General features: G+C 35.2%; 8 protein-coding genes across 8 annotated transcripts; 6 read left to right on the forward strand and 2 right to left on the reverse strand. All coding sequences in view use genetic code 12, as the record gives it.

Annotated features, from left to right (window-relative positions):
- Positions 1-753, reverse strand: CAALFM_CR02120CA (uncharacterized protein; the record flags this gene model as incomplete). Its single annotated transcript, XM_713184.1, has 1 exon — positions 1-753. One exon carries the CDS (start codon positions 751-753, stop codon positions 1-3), a length of 753 nt encoding a protein of 250 aa, XP_718277.1.
- Positions 754-1,342: 589 nt separating this feature from the next.
- On the forward strand, positions 1,343-2,428 carry ECM4 (omega-class glutathione transferase; the record flags this gene model as incomplete). Its single annotated transcript, XM_019475517.1, has 2 exons — positions 1,343-1,351; positions 1,433-2,428. 2 exons carry the CDS (start codon positions 1,343-1,345, stop codon positions 2,426-2,428), a joined length of 1,005 nt encoding a protein of 334 aa, XP_019331062.1.
- A 660-nt stretch (positions 2,429-3,088) lies between these two features.
- On the forward strand, positions 3,089-3,909 carry RSR1 (Ras family GTPase; the record flags this gene model as incomplete). Its single annotated transcript, XM_019475518.1, has 2 exons — positions 3,089-3,095; positions 3,170-3,909. 2 exons carry the CDS (start codon positions 3,089-3,091, stop codon positions 3,907-3,909), a joined length of 747 nt encoding a protein of 248 aa, XP_019331063.1.
- A 982-nt stretch (positions 3,910-4,891) lies between these two features.
- Positions 4,892-6,949, forward strand: MDL1 (ATP-binding cassette permease; the record flags this gene model as incomplete). The annotated part of the gene is made up of 1 exon (XM_713187.1): positions 4,892-6,949. The coding sequence occupies one exon, from the start codon at positions 4,892-4,894 to the stop codon at positions 6,947-6,949; it is 2,058 nt and encodes a 685-aa protein (XP_718280.1).
- Positions 6,950-8,169: 1,220 nt separating this feature from the next.
- On the forward strand, positions 8,170-12,708 carry UGT51C1 (Ugt51c1p; the record flags this gene model as incomplete). The annotated part of the gene is made up of 1 exon (XM_713188.2): positions 8,170-12,708. The coding sequence occupies one exon, from the start codon at positions 8,170-8,172 to the stop codon at positions 12,706-12,708; it is 4,539 nt and encodes a 1,512-aa protein (XP_718281.2).
- A 529-nt stretch (positions 12,709-13,237) lies between these two features.
- Positions 13,238-14,467, forward strand: MET2 (homoserine O-acetyltransferase; the record flags this gene model as incomplete). The annotated part of the gene is made up of 1 exon (XM_713190.2): positions 13,238-14,467. The coding sequence occupies one exon, from the start codon at positions 13,238-13,240 to the stop codon at positions 14,465-14,467; it is 1,230 nt and encodes a 409-aa protein (XP_718283.1).
- A 1,195-nt stretch (positions 14,468-15,662) lies between these two features.
- Positions 15,663-17,051, forward strand: PHO113 (acid phosphatase; the record flags this gene model as incomplete). The annotated part of the gene is made up of 1 exon (XM_708349.2): positions 15,663-17,051. One exon carries the CDS (start codon positions 15,663-15,665, stop codon positions 17,049-17,051), a length of 1,389 nt encoding a protein of 462 aa, XP_713442.1.
- Positions 17,052-17,312: 261 nt separating this feature from the next.
- SEF1 (Sef1p) lies at positions 17,313-20,066 on the reverse strand (the record flags this gene model as incomplete). Its single annotated transcript, XM_708348.2, has 1 exon — positions 17,313-20,066. One exon carries the CDS (start codon positions 20,064-20,066, stop codon positions 17,313-17,315), a length of 2,754 nt encoding a protein of 917 aa, XP_713441.1.
- Between the last annotated feature and the right edge of the window lie 904 nt (positions 20,067-20,970).

Genomic DNA, 20,970 nt, shown 5'->3' on the forward strand with positions numbered 1-20,970 from the left:
TCATGTATTTTCAGTGTTGTTTATTTGATCTAATTTGACTCTGAATGTTGTTTGGTTCGGGATCCTACTTGATTCCCTTTTTATATCAATCCATTCTGTAGGGACGGTATTTTTAGCACAATCATAGCAATGCTCAATAAAAGCTTTCGAATTAGGGAACATTCGTTGGCAAGCTCGACACCATCCTGGATCCTGACCTGGATTCAAATCTGAAATAGGTTGTTTATCCTTGACATAATGTATCAATCGTAAATGTCTTTTCAACACGTCTAGTCTATTGAATGCACCATTCTTTTTATGGCATGTAGGGTCATTCTTCCAATAGGGACATTTGTATTGAGGCTCTGCATGGGATTTTGAATGCCTGGTTAAATCTGAATGTCTAGCAAAAGCCCAAGTACACCCAGGATGCGTGCATAAATATGGTTTAACGGGTTTCTTTGGTAATACCTTTTTCGGTTTATCTCGTCTAAAGACTATGACTGGTGGCGATGATCGGCGCAATACCTGTGAGTCTAATTGAGTCTGTATCCTTGACAGCAGCGGTGCTGTTTCTTTGATTGACTTTTGCTCTTGGTGTTGATATTCCAGTTCCTGACTGGGTGCCTGATAAGTAGTATATGCGTTAAATGGTTGTGTCTCTTGTCGATTGATGTTCAGTACGTTAGGTAATGGTGAAGTGGTCTTAGTTTGAAGTATTGGTTGGCCGAGTTCCTCCTCGAATTTGATACGTTTTTGTTTCTGTTTAACCATTGCGTTTGAGTAGAGTTACGCCGCTTTCAATGAGGATTGACATTTTGCTGTTAGATGACTTAGTTATTTTTTTTTTTGGTTGTGTAATTCTCGCCAGTAGTAAAAAAAAAAAATTGTGCTACTCACTCAGTCAAAGTTGGTCTCAACCGCCCCCCCTATCAAATTTACGGCTCCCCCTTTCTTACTATTTATTGTTAATTTCATTATTWTTTTTTTTTTGCTTTCATTATGTAAATTTTAGTAATTGTACAAAACCAAATCCATTTGATTAGATTCGGCTCGATGGGTTCTCCTATAATACTATTTGTCAGATAATCAATTTACCATTTTTGTGTTTTTCCCTATTTCCAGAACAAATGTAATGAATAATTAAATGTTAATAATTACTCACAAAAACCTGCATATAATCAACGTAGAAAACGGGGGATGATGATGAAATCAACTTTTGATTGCTTCGGTTGTCCTTGACTTGCTTTCCCCAACTATATAAATTAACTACGACTTTCAAAAAGTTTTCTCTTTTCTAATTGGATACATATTGTTATCTATTCTTTTTTGATTTTACATATTTAGAATATTCCCTATAACAATGACTGATGTATGTACAATACTACTCAATAGTAAGAAACGAATTGAAATACTAACTTAATTGGGGCGTAATGCCATTGTTTGTTTCTAGAAAATTGAGATTTTGAAATTTGCTGGTGAAGATGGTGCTTATAAGAGAAGACCATCAAGCTTCAGGGAATTTATCAGCTCTAAGCCAGGTGCACGTTTCCCACCAGAAGCTGGTAGATATCATCTTTATGTATCTTTTGCTTGCCCATGGGCTCACCGTACTTTGATTACTCGTCGCCTCAAGGGATTGACTTCTATCATTGGATTGTCTGTTGTTCATTGGCATATGGATGACAAAGGGTGGAGATTTCCTACAAAGGAAGAATTGAAGACATTAAAAACTGAAGACGACATTTCATTAGGTACACCTGACCATAACTATGATTTTTCCCGTCTTAGAGAATTGTACTTCAAGGCTGAACCAGAATACGAGGGAAGATTCACAGTTCCAGTATTGTGGGACAAAAAAGAAGGTACAATCGTAAACAATGAATCTGCTGAAATCATCAGAATGTTGAATACTGAATTCAATAGTATTTTGCCAAGTGAATATGCCGAAGTTGATCTTGTTCCAAAAGACTTAGAATCTCAGATTGATGAATTGAACAGCTGGATTTACGATAATATTAACAATGGTGTTTATAAAGCTGGATTTGCATCCAAGCAAGAGGTGTACGCCAAAGAATGTCAAAATGTGTTTGATCATTTGGACAAAGTGGAAGCCATTTTGGAGAAAAACCACAATGGGTCCAAGAAGGGAGAATTTTTGTTGGGCAACCAATTGACTGAAGCAGATATCAGATTGTACACAACAATTATTAGATTTGATCCTGTCTACGTTCAACACTTTAAGTGTAACATTGGTACAATCAGAACTCACTATCCATACATCCACAATTGGCTCAGATTATTGTATTGGAAGATTCCTGGTTTCCAAGAAACTACCAATTTCGAGCACATCAAGTACCACTACACCAAATCTCATATCAAGATTAATCCATACGGTATAACACCATTGGGTCCAGTACCAAATATTTTACCATTGGAAGAAAAGTAAAGTATTATTGAGTAAATGTTATCGGTTTATTTAGTTGAAAGAAACGCGTTTATTTTTAGGTGTGTGTGTAAAACAAAAATTGAAGAGAATGTTTAGTTTTTAATTTTTCGTCTTCTGTGTTTTCTCGTCAATGTTAAACAAGTGTGAAATTGGGGTTAGAATAGGTGTTATTACTACTATCATTTGCTCGTTATACAAATAAAATACAAATTTCTATTTGACCCACTGTGTAGTAATGGCAAATCATTATTGAAAAGACCTGAGTCGTTTGCTTGTATTTACAAATCGATAACAAAAGACGAATTTATTCTAATTTTACTCGTGTAAAAATTCCACATAAATTTTAATGCCAACCTCTCTTGGCCCTGAATTTTGAATTCATGCAGTGCTGGTGGTAGTAGTGGATTCTCTTTCTGAAAAAAAAAAAATAAAAAAGTACGTGTTACATTGATGCTTCTTAATCGATTAATACAATTAAAATATTATTATTTATCACTCCCACCAAAACAGCAAAAAAAAGAAAAGCAAAAAAAAGAAAAGCAAAACACTAGTCAACAGAGAAAAAAAAAAACACCAGAAAAAAAATAGTAATTCTGTATACCTTTATACAAATAAGATTTTAAAGCCTATTCACAAACATCAATCTTCTGTCAGATTTCAATGAGAGGTATGTACATTCAACAAAAGCCCGTTACACTTGTATTTCAATAACCCTATATACTAACTTTTGTTTTGTCACAGATTATAAAGTCGTAGTATTGGGTGCTGGTGGGGTAGGTAAATCCTCAATCACCGTGCAATTTGTCCAGGGTGTATACGTCGAAAGTTACGACCCTACAATTGAAGACTCCTATAGAAAACAAATCGAAGTGGATGGCAGGGCTTGTGATCTAGAGATTTTAGATACAGCAGGGGTGGCACAATTCACAGCCATGAGAGAATTATACATTAAAAGTGGTAAAGGGTTCTTATTGGTGTACTCTGTCACCGATGAAAATTCGCTTAAAGAATTATTAGCACTTCGTGAACAAGTGTTGAGAATAAAAGATAGTGACAATGTCCCTATGGTATTGGTTGGGAACAAGTGTGATTTAGAAGATGACCGTGTTTTAAGTATAGAGGATGGGGTGAAAGTGAGTCAAGATTGGGGATTAGTACCATTCTATGAAACAAGTGCCATGTACAAAACAAATGTGGATGAAGCGTTCATTGATGTTGTCAGACAAATCATGAGAAAAGAAGCCGCTATCAGTGCCGAAAAGAAACAACAAAAAGAATTACAAAAACAACAACAGCAACAGCAGCAAGAACAAGATGCTGAAGGACAACAACAACAACAGAAATCAGGAAAATCCAAATCGTCTGCAACACAAAAGGATGCAACAGCAGATGGCCAAACAGATGTCAATGCCAGATTGAAACAATCAATTAATGATCACCCAAAGTCTAGCTCAGGAAGCAAGTGCTGCACAATTATGTGACCCAATCAATCAATCAATCAATCAAATAATATATCTATATATATATGTATTAGAGTAATTTTTTTTTTCTTGGAGGGTTAAGACCCTTTATATAATTTCTAATTAATTTAAAGGTTTAAATGATTTTTTACAAATAAGGGAATTGATCTCTATGTAAGAATAAAATGGAGTTGGTGAAGAGATTTGACATACCCAATGTACAAATTCAAGTCACTTTTTTCTCGACTTCTTGTTTTGTTTGTTTTCCCCCTGAAAAAAATATAGACCGTGTATGTTCCTGAAAAGTTCAAGATTTTAATTTGCCACGGGGAGTAAAGTTCGAAATAATGAAAGGACAAAGTAATCTAGTAGAGTTGACTTTGTGTTATTGTTAAACAATTACACTACTTTACAATAGTAGTAAACTTTTATGTCAGTACGTAATATATACATTGCAAGAAATGGAAATCGTAAACAGATGCCAAAGAAGATGGTTGTACAAAGATTTTGCAGGAAACCGACGTCCATATCAATTGATTCCTCTGGAGAAAGATGAATAATCATTTTAATATTTTTTGCACGCCCAATAAGTACTTCACCAAAAACATTATTTCCCCCCCCTCCCAAATTCTTCTGTAAATGCCAGGGTGTTATATATTGACAAAATTTACAAAGCTCTAAAATAATAAATTGCACACTTGATAGAAGTAGATTAAAATGAGCTAATACCGCCAATCAGTATTTTTTTTTTACACTGTTGGTCTAACATTTTGTTAGTGTTTAATATATCCACAGTACAGCAATGAGAGTCAATCAATTGGTAGTTTTCCGAGTATTTTCAACATTCTTTTCACACACTCAATTTTTAACGGGCCACGGAAGAAAAAAAAAAACACCCAAGAAAACCATAATCAATATTAGACTCAAATTTTGGAACTCTTGTATGGGACATAGCATATACACACCAATATAACTTCACATACAATTCCATGAACTCTTCAATATGATTGGAATGAATAGATTGATATTTTCTAAAGCTTTTACGAGTTCTTGTAAAAGTATGGGAAAAGTACCTTTTACAAAATCTATAACTAGAGCCAATACCCGCTATTTCAAACCAACATCGATACTACAACAAATTAGATTCAATTCTAAACTGTCAACGACACCAAACACAGAAGCCAATTCTAATGGCTCAACAAATTCTCAATCGGATACAAAAAAACCACGACCCAAATTAACTAGTGAAATCTTCAAGCTTTTAAGATTAGCAAAGCCGGAATCGAAATTGATTTTTTTTGCCTTGATATGTTTAGTAACAACTTCAGCTACAACCATGACTTTACCTTTAATGATTGGGAAAATTATAGACACAACAAAAAAAGACGACGATGATGACAAAGGCAAAGACAACGACGATAAAGATGACACACAACCAAGCGATAAATTAATATTTGGTCTTCCTCAACCACAGTTTTATTCGGCATTAGGGGTGTTATTCATAGTTAGTGCCAGTACTAATTTTGGTAGGATATATTTATTAAGGTCTGTAGGGGAAAGATTAGTGGCACGATTGAGATCACGTTTATTTCTGAAGATTTTAGCTCAGGATGCTTATTTTTTTGACTTAGGACCCTCGAAAACTGGTATGAAAACGGGTGATTTGATATCAAGAATTGCAAGTGACACACAAATCATTTCTAAAAGTCTTAGTATGAATATCAGTGACGGAATAAGAGCAATTATAAGTGGATGTGTGGGATTATCCATGATGTGCTACGTTTCTTGGAAATTATCTTTGTGCATGAGTTTGATTTTCCCACCATTAATTACCATGTCATGGTTCTATGGTAGAAAAATCAAGGCATTGTCCAAACTAATCCAGGAGAATATTGGAGATATGACTAAGGTGACTGAAGAGAAATTGAATGGTGTCAAAGTGATACAAACATTTTCTCAACAACAATCTGTTGTTCATTCCTATAATCAAGAAATCAAAAATATTTTTAATAGTTCAATGAGAGAGGCTAAATTAGCAGGATTTTTCTACTCGACTAACGGGTTCATTGGAAATGTTACCATGATTGGATTATTGATAATGGGTACCAAGTTGATAGGTGCAGGAGAATTAACTGTGGGAGATTTGTCAAGTTTTATGATGTATGCTGTATATACTGGTACGTCTGTTTTTGGACTTGGAAATTTTTATACTGAGTTGATGAAAGGTATAGGGGCTGCTGAAAGAGTTTTTGAATTAGTGGAATATCAACCGAGAATTTCCAATCATTTAGGGAAAAAAGTGGATGAGTTGAATGGAGATATTGAGTTCAAGGGAATTGATTTCACATATCCATCTCGTCCGGAGTCTGGTATTTTTAAAGACTTGAATCTTCATATTAAGCAAGGAGAAAATGTTTGTTTGGTAGGACCATCGGGAAGTGGGAAATCTACTGTGAGTCAATTGCTCTTGAGATTTTATGACCCTGAAAAGGGTACTATTCAAATTGGCGATGATGTTATTACAGATCTTAACTTGAACCATTATAGATCAAAATTGGGATACGTTCAACAAGAACCTTTGTTGTTTAGTGGTACTATCAAGGAAAATATCTTGTTTGGGAAAGAAGATGCTACTGATGAAGAAATCAATAATGCTTTAAACTTAAGTTATGCTTCTAACTTTGTCAGACATTTACCAGATGGTCTAGATACCAAGATTGGTGCTTCAAATTCTACGCAATTGAGTGGAGGACAAAAACAGAGAGTGTCATTAGCAAGAACATTGATACGTGACCCCAAAATTTTAATTTTAGACGAGGCAACCTCAGCATTGGATTCTGTCAGTGAAGAAATAGTTATGCTGAATTTGATTCAATTGAATAAGAATAGAGGTGTGACATTGATTTCAATTGCCCATCGTTTATCGACAATTAAAAATAGTGATAGAATTATTGTGTTCAACCAAGATGGCCAGATAGTAGAGGATGGTAAATTCAATGAATTGCATAATGATCCAAACAGTCAGTTCAATAAATTGTTGAAAAGCCATTCTTTAGAATAAGAATAGAAATAATAGACACACAATAGCACACATATTGGCTTTCTGTATCACTCTCATAGTAAATTAGGTCAACTGTCAATATACATCATCCACATAAAAAATATGAAATAACTAAAAGAAACAAATTAATAGCAAAATCGTAAGATGATGTAGAGTGTACATATGTATATAATAGCAACAAAGAATGAACTTCTAGAATGGTGGAGTTTACAAACTATGGAAATATGACAGCTTGCTCACTATTTTTTGTTTTGTTTTGTTTTGTTTTGTTCCCTTTGTTTGATAATGCTTATCCCCGTCCCCTACATGAACTCACAGTTGGTAAACAAGAGGGAAATTTGCTTGTGAATTTGATCCGCCATCAACTTCATCCCTTAATTGCGGGGTGATCAACTGTCGGAGTATGCTTGTTTCATTTAACCGTAAAAGCTCTTTGCCGCTCCATTATTGCCATAGGATGCGACCTTCAAAGAGATAACAAATTACACATTATGACAAATGAGCAATTCTAGTCTAGTTTACCATTTATATTCCTCTTTGTACTTTATTCATTAAACCCCTCCCTCTTGACAACTCTGTTACTAATTTGTACAAATTACCTGAATTGCGGCCGACGGATAAAACGGTTAAGCACTTTGGATTGCCACCGTAAATATTACTGGTTACTTCACTTGCTACCCGTACATATGCGGATTAATTGGAACCAAACTGTTTGAAACTAATATTGATAGGATTATCAAGCTGAAATATGTACTAATAAATGTTTCTTTTTATTTGTTGTTGTGTTTGTGGCGGACAGAGTGACTGATGCTTGCCATTCTAGTTTACTCTGCGGTAGGAGTGGCTAAAATTTCACTATCTCCACACATCATCTCCCCTACATATTAACGCATAATCCGAGAGTATTTATCACCATTATTATTTTTTAATAATTTTCCTTTTTCTTTGTTCCTTTTGTCTTTGTTACGTCTCCATTATACCATCACTACAACAGATAGATCATCCCAATTGTTCCATATTTATCACAAGGCTACTAACTCCTTCCTCCCCCTCCTCTCCCCAACAGAAATTAGTTTTTGATATATTAGTTTGCTCAGTTGTTCACATTTACCACTTTGATATAAATTATTATTTTCTATTTTTTCTGGTTATCGGTTTTTTTTTTATTGAAAATAATAAATCAATCATCAATTTAAATAATATAACTCAAATCCACAACGATGTCCTTTTACAAAAAAGTAACCAGGGGTTTAGCCACACCTTTACAAGGATCAATAAACCTTTTCAGTGGCTCTCCCAATGTCAGCGGCGACGAAGGCACAGATGCAGATAATGAGAATCCTGAACATAGAACAACTTATCATTCCTTATCGGGACGAGTGAATCACGACGATGACGACGAAGATGTTGCCAAATTAGAAGATATTGTTGGGTTTTTCACAGGGTTATTGAATACCACGACAGTTTGTGCTGGATTGGGAAGTTTGAACAACTTGAAAAAGCATTATTTGGATGAGTTTATCAAAAAAAGTGCTTTGAATCCATTGAGACCACAAAATTATGGACCAGAAACGAGCAGTAAACTTAATAATAATTCGATTGAAGAATTACTCAATAATGGTGACACAAGTTTGGAAAAAGTCCGAAAAATGAGCCTCTATGATTTTGATGAACACACTTCAGATTCAGAAGAGGAAGATTCAGCTGACAAAGAAGAGGAGCTGATAGCAGAAAACTTGAAACCAGGGAAAAGTGGTAAAGCCAGGAATCACCCTAGGGATTCAAGAACCACAGCAACCTTAATCACTACCCAAATAACAAGAACAAAAACAGCAACAACAGCAACACCGACACCGACACCGACCAGTTCAGTCGATACAGATGTCACAGATGTCACAGAACCCATTGGTAAAGTCACCACAAAGATCCCTGAAGAGCAATTACAAGGTCTCAATCCATTACAGAAATCCGTGGTGAAAAACTTGGACCCTCATCACGTGAGAGAAGGAGTATTGATTAAGGTTAAAAATTCAGAGACACCTTTGAAAAATGATCGTCAGGAACTACTCGAAAAGATTCAGCTACGGTTAAAAATTGCCGATAAACTACAGAGAGTTTTTGATTTAAGCGATGAAGATACGTTTTGTGGAAATTACAGTGCTTGGTTGATTAAGGATGTATTATTACAAGGACATGTTTATCTCACAAAAGATGCACTACTATATTTTGCCTTCCTACCCAAACGTTTTAGTCTAGAGAATTCTTCAGAAGTATTAGACGAGGATAATTCTTCTAGTATTGTTTACTCAGGAAACTTGGGACTTAAAAGTGCAAAGTATGGTGAAGTTGTCCTCAATACGGTTCTTCAACACAGATATTGGGCTGTTCTAAGAGCTGAAACTTTGAGTATCTATTCATCATCGACCAATTTGTATTTCCCTGTATTGGTAATTGATATCAAGAAATGCTTGTATACCGAGATTATCGACAAGGAAAAGTTGAATCGAGAAGCTATTTCGCCAGTGAACCGTGGCACATACAGTCCTAATGGCGGATTATCAGGTACTGCAACTCCAAGAGCCTCTACTTTAGAAAACACAGCTTCAGAACTTAATAGCATGCTCTCCGGTGATTCATACAGTCCAACTGAAGACAATGTCGAAACAACAGCATCAACCGTCTGGTTCAAATTAGTTACAAAAAAGAAAACTTACAAGTTCAGTTGCGATAGCTCGTTTTCAGCCAGACAATGGTGTAACAATATAACAAAATTGATTTTTCAACACAATAACGCCAATTCTAATGGAGAGGTTTTAATTAAGATCCCGATTTCTAAAATAGCAGAATACAACAAAAGAGCGTTGTTTAGCGAAGAGGAAGAAGAAGACAGGACTTTGGATGTCACAATGAACGACATACCGTTAAATGTAACAATAAAATACTTGGGCGATAACGATAACGAACGAAAGAGAGATAAATTGAAGAGAAAATACAAAGGTGAGGAGCCTACAATCGAGGAAGTCCACTTTTTATTTCCCAAAAGTGGTGTTGAGTTTTTTGAAACTTTTGATAAATTAGTGAATCCTGTTGTTCTGGACAATGACAACCAATCATCAAAGTCTTCTATCACAAGTACCAATTTTTCGGAAAAAGCGATATCTACTTTGAGCAAATCACCAAACCATTTAGTGCAAACAGTGCTTGACTTCAACAAACCTGTTGATGACGATATTTCAGCATTTAAAAAGTTTGGGACTACAATAACATCGCCAACACGAATTTTCAAAGCTACTATCACGTCACCAGAAATGACTAGCATTGATGAAACTAGTTTGAGAGATAGCTTTGACAGTGATCGTCTTCACCTTCCACGAGATATGTCTGAGAGAGCATTGAAAAATTTGGAAGTGTCATTTGTGACTAGTCTTAAAAAATTGGAGGACGCATCAAAAAGGTACGAGAAGCCCCATATGGAACACAGTCAGACAAATCTTGCTTCAATATTGTCTGACCCTTCGGAAGTGAAAAAAGAATCGAAAACAGCTATACTGAAGAGTATCAAGGCTCTATATAGTGTTGGGACGCATTGGTCAGCAACCCCAAATCACTACTTTGAATTGGGCAAATATTATGTTAACAAAGTGCAGGATAGAGACTCGTCTCAAAGAAATTTCCAATCTCATTTTTCTACAAATTCGAAATTGCTTGCATCCTATTATGGCCATTTATTGAGAACAGTTCCAGTATATGGTAAAATATACGTGTCTGAAACAGATGTTTGCTTCAGAAGTTTATTGCCTGGAGTATCAACAAAGATGGTATTACCAATGACTGATATCGAAGAAGTAAGAGCTTCACGGGGTTCAAGATTGACATATCATGGGTTGAGGCTTATTGTACGAGGAAGTGAGGAATTGGATCTTGAATTTGGCTCTTCCAAGTCAAGAGATGATTTTCAAAAAGTTGTTCTTAGTGTTTTAGAAAGATTGCACTCGAAGGAAGGATTTAGACCTGAACCATATCAATGGGGTAGCAATTTTGAAGTTGAGTTATACAAGACAAGAATGGAATACAGTGATTCTGAAAATCGAGAAATCCAACAATATGATAATCTGATTGATATTAAATTTGCAGAAAAGAAAATTGAAATGGCAAGAGTGAGAATGTTTGAAGACAGACTAATGGCTGCCTCGGGATTGGACGTCCCCATTATTTTGGAAGATTCACCTTTTTTCAAAACAGAATTGCGGCCATCTACTTCTTATAATATCACGTTATTGACTATTGGTTCTCGAGGTGATGTTCAACCATATATTGCGTTGGGTAAGGGATTGGTAAAAGAGGGTCATAATGTCACCATTGCTACTCATGCAGAATTTGGAGACTGGATAAAAACATTTGGATTAGGGTTCAAAGAAATTGCTGGGGATCCGGCCGAGTTGATGTCTTTTATGGTAACTCACAATTCTATGTCTGTGGGGTTTTTGAAGAATGCCCAACAAAAGTTCAGGTCGTGGATCTCAAAGTTATTGACTACAAGCTGGGAGGCCTGTCAGGGTTCTGACATTTTGATTGAAAGTCCGTCGGCTATGAGCGGGATACATATTGCGGAAGCATTGGGGATACCTTATTTTAGAGCGTTCACCATGCCCTGGACAAGAACCAGAGCCTATCCACATGCATTCTTTGTACCAGAACAAAAGAAAGGAGGCTCATATAATTACTTAACTCATGTATTATTTGAAAACATATTTTGGAAAGGTATTTCCGGACAAGTAAATAAATGGAGAGTTGAGGAATTAGATTTGCCAAAGACCAATTTATACAGGTTGCAACAGACAAGGGTCCCCTTCTTGTATAATGTTTCACCCGCTATATTACCGCCATCTGTTGATTTTCCTGATTGGATTAAAGTAACTGGATACTGGTTTTTAGATGAAGGTTCTGGAGATTACAAGCCACCTGAAGAACTTGTACAATTTATGAAAAAAGCATCCCGTGACAAAAAGAAGATTGTTTACATTGGATTTGGTTCTATTGTAGTGAAAGATGCAAAATCCTTAACGAAAGCTGTGGTGTCTGCTGTGAGAAGAGCCGACGTTCGTTGTATTTTAAACAAGGGTTGGTCTGATCGATTGGATAATAAAGATAAAAATGAAATTGAAATTGAGTTGCCACCGGAAATTTACAATTCTGGAACTATACCTCATGATTGGTTGTTTCCGCGTATTGATGCTGCCGTGCATCACGGAGGTTCAGGGACCACTGGTGCTACTATGAGAGCCGGGATACCAACCATTATTAAACCATTTTTTGGGGATCAGTTTTTCTATGCAACAAGAATTGAAGATTTGGGTGCTGGTATTGCCTTAAAGAAATTGACAGCCAAAACTTTGGGAGATGCTCTTGTAAAGGCAACACACGATTTGAAAATTATAGATAAAGCAAAGAGAGTTAGTCAACAAATAAAACACGAACATGGAGTACTTTCAGCTATAGAATCGATTTATTCAGAATTAGAATATTCGAGAAACTTGATATTGATCAAAGATATCCATAATCAAAATTATAAACGTCACCATCCAGTACCATCAGGTGTTCAAACTCCAGCTTATGATACCGATAGCGATGATTATGACGATGACGAGGATGATGATGAGTCTGACAAAGACGATGAAGAAGAAGAAGAAGAAAATTCTTATGACGGTTATGATGGAAATGGGGTCAATAATAGTCCTAGTCAAAATTCCTCCAACTAGTCGATTAGTGGTGGTGGATTGTATTAGTTTTAATGTTTAGTATGTAGTATACAGTTTTTTGTTTTACATTCATACCCAATTTTTTTTTTTTTTTTTTCTTAGTGAGGCTTATTACAGAGCACGATAAATTACGCAATTTTGCTGACTCATTTTGCAGCAAGCTAATCAGTGGAAAAAAATAGAGAAGTCTGTGGATCAACTGTTTGCGCTAAAAATGACTCTGGTGGCTTGAAAGAAGCGTTTAGAAACAAATACTCTCATTTATCAGACATCATCAAAGACAAGGCTAGAGTGACATTATTGGTAATAAAAAGAATTAACAAGTTAAGCGTCAATCTACTTGTATGACTTTTTCGTGTGGGCGTATCGGGATCCACAATTCATCACCCGAATTGGAGTTAAAGTGACAGATCCTTTTTTTTTTGCTCTGTCTAGTTTGGTTTTTTCTTGAGCGTTTTTTTTTTTAATTATTTTTTTTTCTTTCTTTTTGATTGTCACATTCACTTTTTTCATCATTCATTAACTAACGATGACATACAAAGACGTGACAGAAGAACAGTTACAAACTAATCCATATGTCAAGCTTGTGCCGGGACAAACCATAGTTGAAATCCCTGAATACACACTAGAGTGTGGCGAAACATTACATAATTTTCCTGTTGCTTACAAGACCTGGGGTAAGTTGAATGAGACCGCTGATAATGCATTAGTGATATGCCATGCTTTGAGTGGGTCTTCTGATGTTGACGATTGGTGGGGAGAATTACTTGGAACTGATAGAGCTTTTGATCCTTCTCGATATCTCATCATTTGTATAAATTTTCTTGGATCGCCTTATGGGTCTTGTTCACCAGTCACAATTGACAAGAGCACTGGTAAGCCTTATGGTCCCTCATTTCCATTAGTAACATTCAAGGATGATGTTGGAATACAGAGATTGATATTAGATTCATTGAATGTCAAACGGTTAGCTGCCGTTGTTGGAGGATCCATGGGGGGAATGTTGGCATTAGAATACCTGGCAATTTACAACAATACCGGATACGTACAGAAAGTAGTCGCATTGGCTACTGCAGCCAGAACTTCAGCATGGTGCATATCTTGGAATGAGACACAAAGACAATGCATTTTCAGTGATCCTTTTTACGATGACGGGTATTACTACGAAACTGGAAATAAACCTGATTCTGGATTAAGTGCCGCAAGAATGGCCGCTTTGCTTACTTATCGTTCTAGAAACTCGTTTGAAAGTAGATTTGGCAGAAAATTGGGTCCGAGATCTCCTAATGATGGTGGTGCCAGTCCTAGAACCAAACACGAAGAGCATTCTTTATTGCATAATGACGGGTCAAAGCTTATCAATGGAGCTCCTGTAAATGAAAAATATCCACCAACTTATTTCTCGGCACAGTCATATATGCGTTATAACGGTTCCAAATTTATCAATAGATTTGATGCAAATTGTTACATAGCCATTAGTCGAAAATTGGATACTAATGATCTTTCTCGAGGTCGAGTCAATGCACCCAACGACGCTAATGGTGATCCATTGGTTCATGTTTTAAAGGATCTTTCAACCCCTACGTTGGTCATAGGAATTGAATCAGATCATCTTTTTACAATAACTGAACAAAAACTTTTGGCTGACAATATTCCAAATGCTATATTTGAGACGTTGGACAGTGAAGAGGGACACGATGCATTTTTGTTAGAGTTTGAGAAAATAAATAGTTTCATCACTAGTTTTTTGAATAATTGAATAATCAAGGGATGCAAGTTATTGATTTTGCCAGTATCCGATTTTACTTGTGGTTTCGAGAAAGTTCTTTCTCTCATTGGTAGTTTAAAGTTTACTGAAATTCAAATTATAGGAGTTTTCGAACATAAAAAGCATATAAAACTTGAGTAGCATGTATATATTGCATATAAAGATTCTTTTTTTTTGTAATTGAGTTTGCCAAACATTTTAGTCACTCCCAATATATCGTCAACTCGTAAATGTGATAATTCAGGTCAAGTGCCTACCTCTAACGATTAGCCAACATTTTTTGAAACAAAAATATATTTCAAAGGAACACAGTGAAAACCTCTCTATGTAGGCTGACAGGTGAAAATTATGAATTAATTGCATTGGCCAATGACAAATGAATAGACAAAACAGCAAATAAGGTTGCAAAAGTAGCCCAAACAAACTAGATTTCGGTTACGAGTTTTCCATCTTTCAAAACAATGAATTTGTTTAGAGCTTTGTGCCATTTATTGCAACTAAAATGAATATGCAATTAAACAATCAGAGATGTATTGGATTATCCCCGTGGTATACTTTTGAGTTCACCATTTGTTTTTTTTTTGGGGTTAAATTAGTGCTCCTACTAAAAATCGCATTTATCTTACACTCACCATTTTAATAAGTTATCTATGGTCAATCGCAAATACTATGCTTTTAATTAAGAGTTCTATGTAAATCCCATTTATTTTGATCAATCTATTGGTTTGAAGTAAGAGTTGATTTTCTGTAAAGATTTATTTGACAGTGTAGTTCGGTGTCAAAAATATATTATGATGCACACTAAAAAACACTAAATTTCAAGTCAATGGGGAACACAAAACTGAATTAATTACTATATAACAACAATCAGGCTTTGCAAAAAAACATTTAAAACTAATACTGGTAATATGGAAATATAACGCCTCGTAGTTCTACGCACGTGGCATCCTTTATCTATTTATTCAATTTACCCCTAATTTATGAATTAGCTTAATAAGAGCAGTCAAATTAACACGGCTCAATTAATAGTACTTAATAATATGAAGCCGATCAATTAACCGATCCTTTGAATAATTTGAAAATAAAATAAAGTAATATAAATAGGTATGCATTTTCCCTACATTTATTTCCTCTTTCTATTTTAATTTGTTTCCTAAACAGCAACAACAACAATTGAAATTCAAAAATGGTTTCTGTTTCTAAATTATTGAACAATGGATTGTTATTAACTGGTCAAAGTGTCTTCCAAGATGTTGCTACTCCACAACAAGCTTCTGTGCAACAATATAACATCGTCAATTTTCTTGGCGGTAGTGCCCCTTATATTCAAAGAAACGGATATGGGATTTCTACTGATATCCCTGCTGGTTGTGAAATTGCTCAAATTCAATTGTATTCAAGACATGGTGAAAGATACCCAAGTAAAAGTAATGGTAAAAGTTTAGAAGCAATTTATGCTAAATTTGAAAACTACAAAGGTACTTTTAAAGGTGATTTGGCTTTCTTAAATGATTATACTTATTTTGTTACTGATAAAAACAATTACGAAAAGGAAACTAGCCCAAAAAATTCTGAAGGAACCTATGCCGGTACAACCAATGCCTTGCGTCATGGTGCTGCGTTTAGAGCCAAATATGGATCCTTATACAAGGAAAATTCAACATTACCAGTTTTCTCTTCCAATTCAGGTAGATGTTACCAAACTTCAAGATATTTTGCTAGAGGATTTTTAGGTGATGACTTTGAAGAAGGTAAAACTGTCAAGTTTAACATCATTTCTGAAGATGCTGATGTTGGTGCCAATAGTTTGACTCCAAGAAGTGCATGTTCCAAGAACAAAGAACTGAGCAGTAGTACTGCCAAAAAATATAACACAACATATTTAAATGCTATCGCTGAAAGATTAGTTAAACCAAACCCAGGTTTGAATTTGACTACAAGTGATGTTAGCAATTTGTTTGGTTGGTGTGCTTATGAAATTAATGTCAGAGGAAGCTCACCATTCTGTGATTTATTCACCAATGAAGAGTTTATCAAATATTCTTATGGTAATGACCTTTCCAACTATTATTCTAATGGTGCTGGTAACAATTACACCAGAATCATTGGTTCAGTGATTTTAAATTCTTCTTTAGAACTTTTAAAAGACACTAAAAACTCCAATCAAGTATGGTTATCATTTGCTCATGATACTGATTTGGAAATTTTTCATTCTGCTTTAGGATTATTGGAACCAGCTGAAGATTTACCAACATCTTACATCCCATTCCCTAACCCATACGTCCATTCTTCTATTGTTCCACAAGGTGCCAGAATATACACAGAAAAACTTCAATGTGGAAACGATGCTTATGTTAGATACATTATCAATGATGCTGTCGTGCCAATTCCAAAATGTGCTACTGGTCCAGGGTTCTCTTGTAAACTTGATGATTTTGAAAATTTCGTTAAAGAAAGAATTGGAGATGTTGACTTTGTTAAACAATGTGGTGTCAATAGTACCTACCCATCTGAGCTTACTTTCTACTGGGATTATAAAAATGTCACTTACAATGCTCCTTTAGGTGATTTTTAATCTAGAGCTCTCTTATTATACCGTTGTCTTTTTTCAATTCTTGTTTTGCGTAGATTTTATACTTTGTTTCTTTAAATAAAAAAGTTCTTACTAACTTATAGTTTTAATTAATTTATTTATACTAACGTTAACTTGGTAACCCTTAGTGAGGCCAGCTAATTGCCATCACTCGTAATTCAATAAAAAAATACACTAAACTTATTCATTACAAAATCATATTAACATAATTACTAACTATTTACATTCTAATGAGGTAGAATCTTATTTCTCTTGCATCATATTAACATCAAACCAACCCAAAAAGTCGTCATCTTGGTTATCATTATTAAACCATCCACTTGTTTGTTGATCAAAAAAGTTGGTGATTTGAGATGCAAATGGAGCAACAGAGTTTTCTTGTTTTACTTCTGGTGACATATTCATTTCATCAATCTTTGGCAAATAAGTTTGTGGTAACGGTGAGTTTGCCAAAATAAAAGGTGGTTGCTGAAGGGGCGGCGTTGAAGAAATCATTGAAAATTGCGGTGGTGGTGATTGTTGAAACTGTCTTTGATGTTGAAGATGTGGTTGCTGTTGATTCGATTGCTGCTGTTGTTGGTATTGCTGCAGTTGCTGCAGGTGCTTTTGTTGTTGTTGTTGTGATGGTTCTTGCTGTTGTTGATCTTGCTGCATTGGATACTGCTGAAGAGTTGGTGCTTGTGAGGGTAAAGATTGCGAGGGTAAAGAATCTAAAACTTCTCTTGTTGAACCAGTAGCTTCAAGCATAGGTAAGGGAATACCATTTATTTCAAGTGGTTTGCTAGAATCAAAAGATTTCAGTTTTGCTTGATTCATAGCTTGATCAGTTGGAACTAATGTAGTAATAGTAGTTCCATTAGGTGATGTCGTGGTAATTGTCTTGAAATCATCCTTAGTGATTTGGTTGTAAAATGGCAAGGGCAAGATTTTCTTGTTAGGCTGAGCCTGTCTTTTCCCCTTATCAAGTACTGATCGTCTTCTTGCCTCATGTACACACCAAACCAAATCATAGAATAAAGATGCTGTCAAATGTGACCTCATTCTGGTGATAATACTTGAATCCTCATTTTCCAGATCATTTAGAAATATTTCAGGATAATTATACAACACCATGTTCAAATTTTCTAGAACTTTGGCTGTTCGAGAAATATCGTTTTGCAAATCTTTCCAGGAACTCAACGTGTTTCTAAATAAACGATGCACAGTAACAATCAGCTGTCTAGCACTATCCACATACTTGTCAATCAAATATCTTGACAAATGTAATTTGAACAACATGAAAACACTATATGTCACTGCTTGTCTGATATATATTGGCAATTCAATCAATGAAATGTCATTCACCATTTTAGAAACGATTGTCACAATTCTTGTTGCTGATAAATATGCAAAACTGACATACTTGACTTGATCCTCGATAGGTGTACCTGGTAAAAAGGCAAAGCAGCAGATCATCAATTTAATATACAAATAATATACTTCAATTGGCCCCCCTTCTTCAAATTGAAGTTTAAATCTTAATCTTTCCAATTCTCTATCCAATAAACTAAGTGAACCAGCACGATTCAGAGGCTCCAATAAACCGTCTGGTCTAGTAACGCTAATACCCATAATATTAACTAATTTGCATTGGAAAATAGATAGCGAAATCAAACAACGGAAATTTTTAGGCAACGATTTATCAACACGAGCATTCTCTAATAAATAATCAGTAGTGTTTATTGAAGGTGGCAACCCCAACAATGATGACCAAAACTGTTCACAAAAGAAAACTGCTAACCATGAACGAGTCCTCCACCTTTCTGCATCAGGTCCTAGACTTACTTGATTCCGACTAAATTCTTGAATGAATTCTCCACCACGATGTAGACCTAATTGTAATGACAAGTTCTTTGCCAATCCAACAAATCTATAAGAGCAATCATCCAAAACTTTTTCATTAGGTAACGGCCATATTGAAAGTATGATCAAGGCTTGGATAACATGAGTTGATCTTGGTGTTTTAATCCAACATGTTTCAATTGCTAATTGTTTAATTAAGGATGCCAACGACATATAAAGTTTGGGTTCTGGTTCTGATAAGCTTGCGGTAAGAATCACGGCCCAGAAAAGCAATTGAGATTTATGATACAATTCGGTGGCAGATCGAGATATTATTATTGGCAAAAATGGTAAATGTGTGGTCATAAACTTGTCGTGTAACTCATTGGCCCTGTTTAATGGCAAAGTAACGTCACCCAAAATAAATTCTGAGATTGGTTGTAATTCTTCAATGTTTTCTGGTGTATTTAAAGCGTATGGAGAATTGTCGGAATTTTCGTGAGTCAACGGTGCATTTTGTTGAATACTTGTCACAGAAGGAATTGGCGATGCATTGCTAAATGCAACTTGTGGTGATGAGTTTGCAGACGTATATGACAATGCACGTTGTGGATTTGGAGGATGTTGTTGTTGAGATTGCGATCCAGACAGTTGTTGCTGTTGCGAAGCGTGGTTCAAATTGTGTTGATTCAAAGCTTGTGTGAGCAAAGATTCATTTTTAGTCAACATTTCAATCTTGGCCTTCAATTCATCAACATCCAGTTTCAATGATTGGATTTGTGACCCTTTGCGAGGTCTAAATTCGGGGTCAATTTCACATTTCAAACCCATTTTTTTACATCTTTCACATGGGTTTGGATAATTATCTGAAGCATTACATTTGATTTTATGTTGACGACAAAAAGTACATGAAGTCACTGGCCTATGACCTGTTGGTTTGGAAGTTTTCTGTGGAGGTGTTCCGACTGATGTTGGTGTAGCACTGTTGGGTGTTGAAGCTGTAGAATTTGATTTTCTTGATTTCTTTGATTCATTTCCAGGTGTACTGGCTGCTGATTTTCTTTTTGAGTTTACAGGTTTAGTTTGAGCTGGAAGTAATGGCAATGGGGTTTGTGGGTTGGTTGGTGTAGGGGATGGTTTAGGCAAAATTCTCACTTTACCTTTTTCAAACTTCATTTTTCTATAGAAACAAATGTTGAGGTTCTATGGTTCTAGTTAAGGGAGGAGTCGATTGGTTGTCGACACACGTTGATGGCAGCTTTGGTGATAATTTTATATTATTCCTAACGTTCTTGTTATACCTTGGAATGAATAAAAAAAAATTATTGTTATTTTCTGTTGAGAACGTAATTCCCGTGATTTTTCTCTCTTTTTTTTTTTTCTTCTGATTATTCCACAACTGGTAATATGGATTTAACTGAGAGTTAATTGATATCTTCAGTACCTTCTTGATTGAAAAATAAGTTAAAAAGAATATTTATTAATATACTGTCAGGAAGAAAGGAAGAGAAAGTAAGAAAAAATATATAAAAGAAAAGAAACTGAATTTGAAAACTACTTTCTGCATCGTCCGTTGTAAATTTGAATGGGAGAAATTATTAAGCTTTGTTTACTACTAGACCCGAAATTGCCTTTTCACAGAAGGAAAATTTTTTTAATTGTATTTCTTTTTTTATTTGCGGGATGTGACAAAACCAAAACTTTACTATTGCAGTAATGATGCAAGGTCGTGCAGCTCGACTCAAAATCACTGATGAAAAAGATAAAATTTTTTTGTTCCTTTGCTTTCAGCATGAAGATCGTTTAGATAATCCTTATTTTCTTTCTCTTCTACTTTTCCTGTATGCAGGGTTGCCAGTTTCACATTAAACGGCATCATCATCATCAAATTTGAAAACAATGAACTAGATAAATTGCCGTGTTTAATGGATATTCAACCGAATCAATCTTTTGTTAGCTAGATATATACTTTAATTCCAGATATCCAACACATTGTTATTGTCATTGTTAGTACCTATAAACTGACAAACTGAGATGTAGAAGACGCTTTGAACTGGATATTATTATGACATTCATTTGT

The sequence above is a fragment of the Candida albicans genome, chromosome R (assembly GCF_000182965.3).
Source record: "Candida albicans SC5314 chromosome R, complete sequence".
Lineage (NCBI taxonomy): Eukaryota > Fungi > Ascomycota > Pichiomycetes > Serinales > Debaryomycetaceae > Candida > Candida albicans.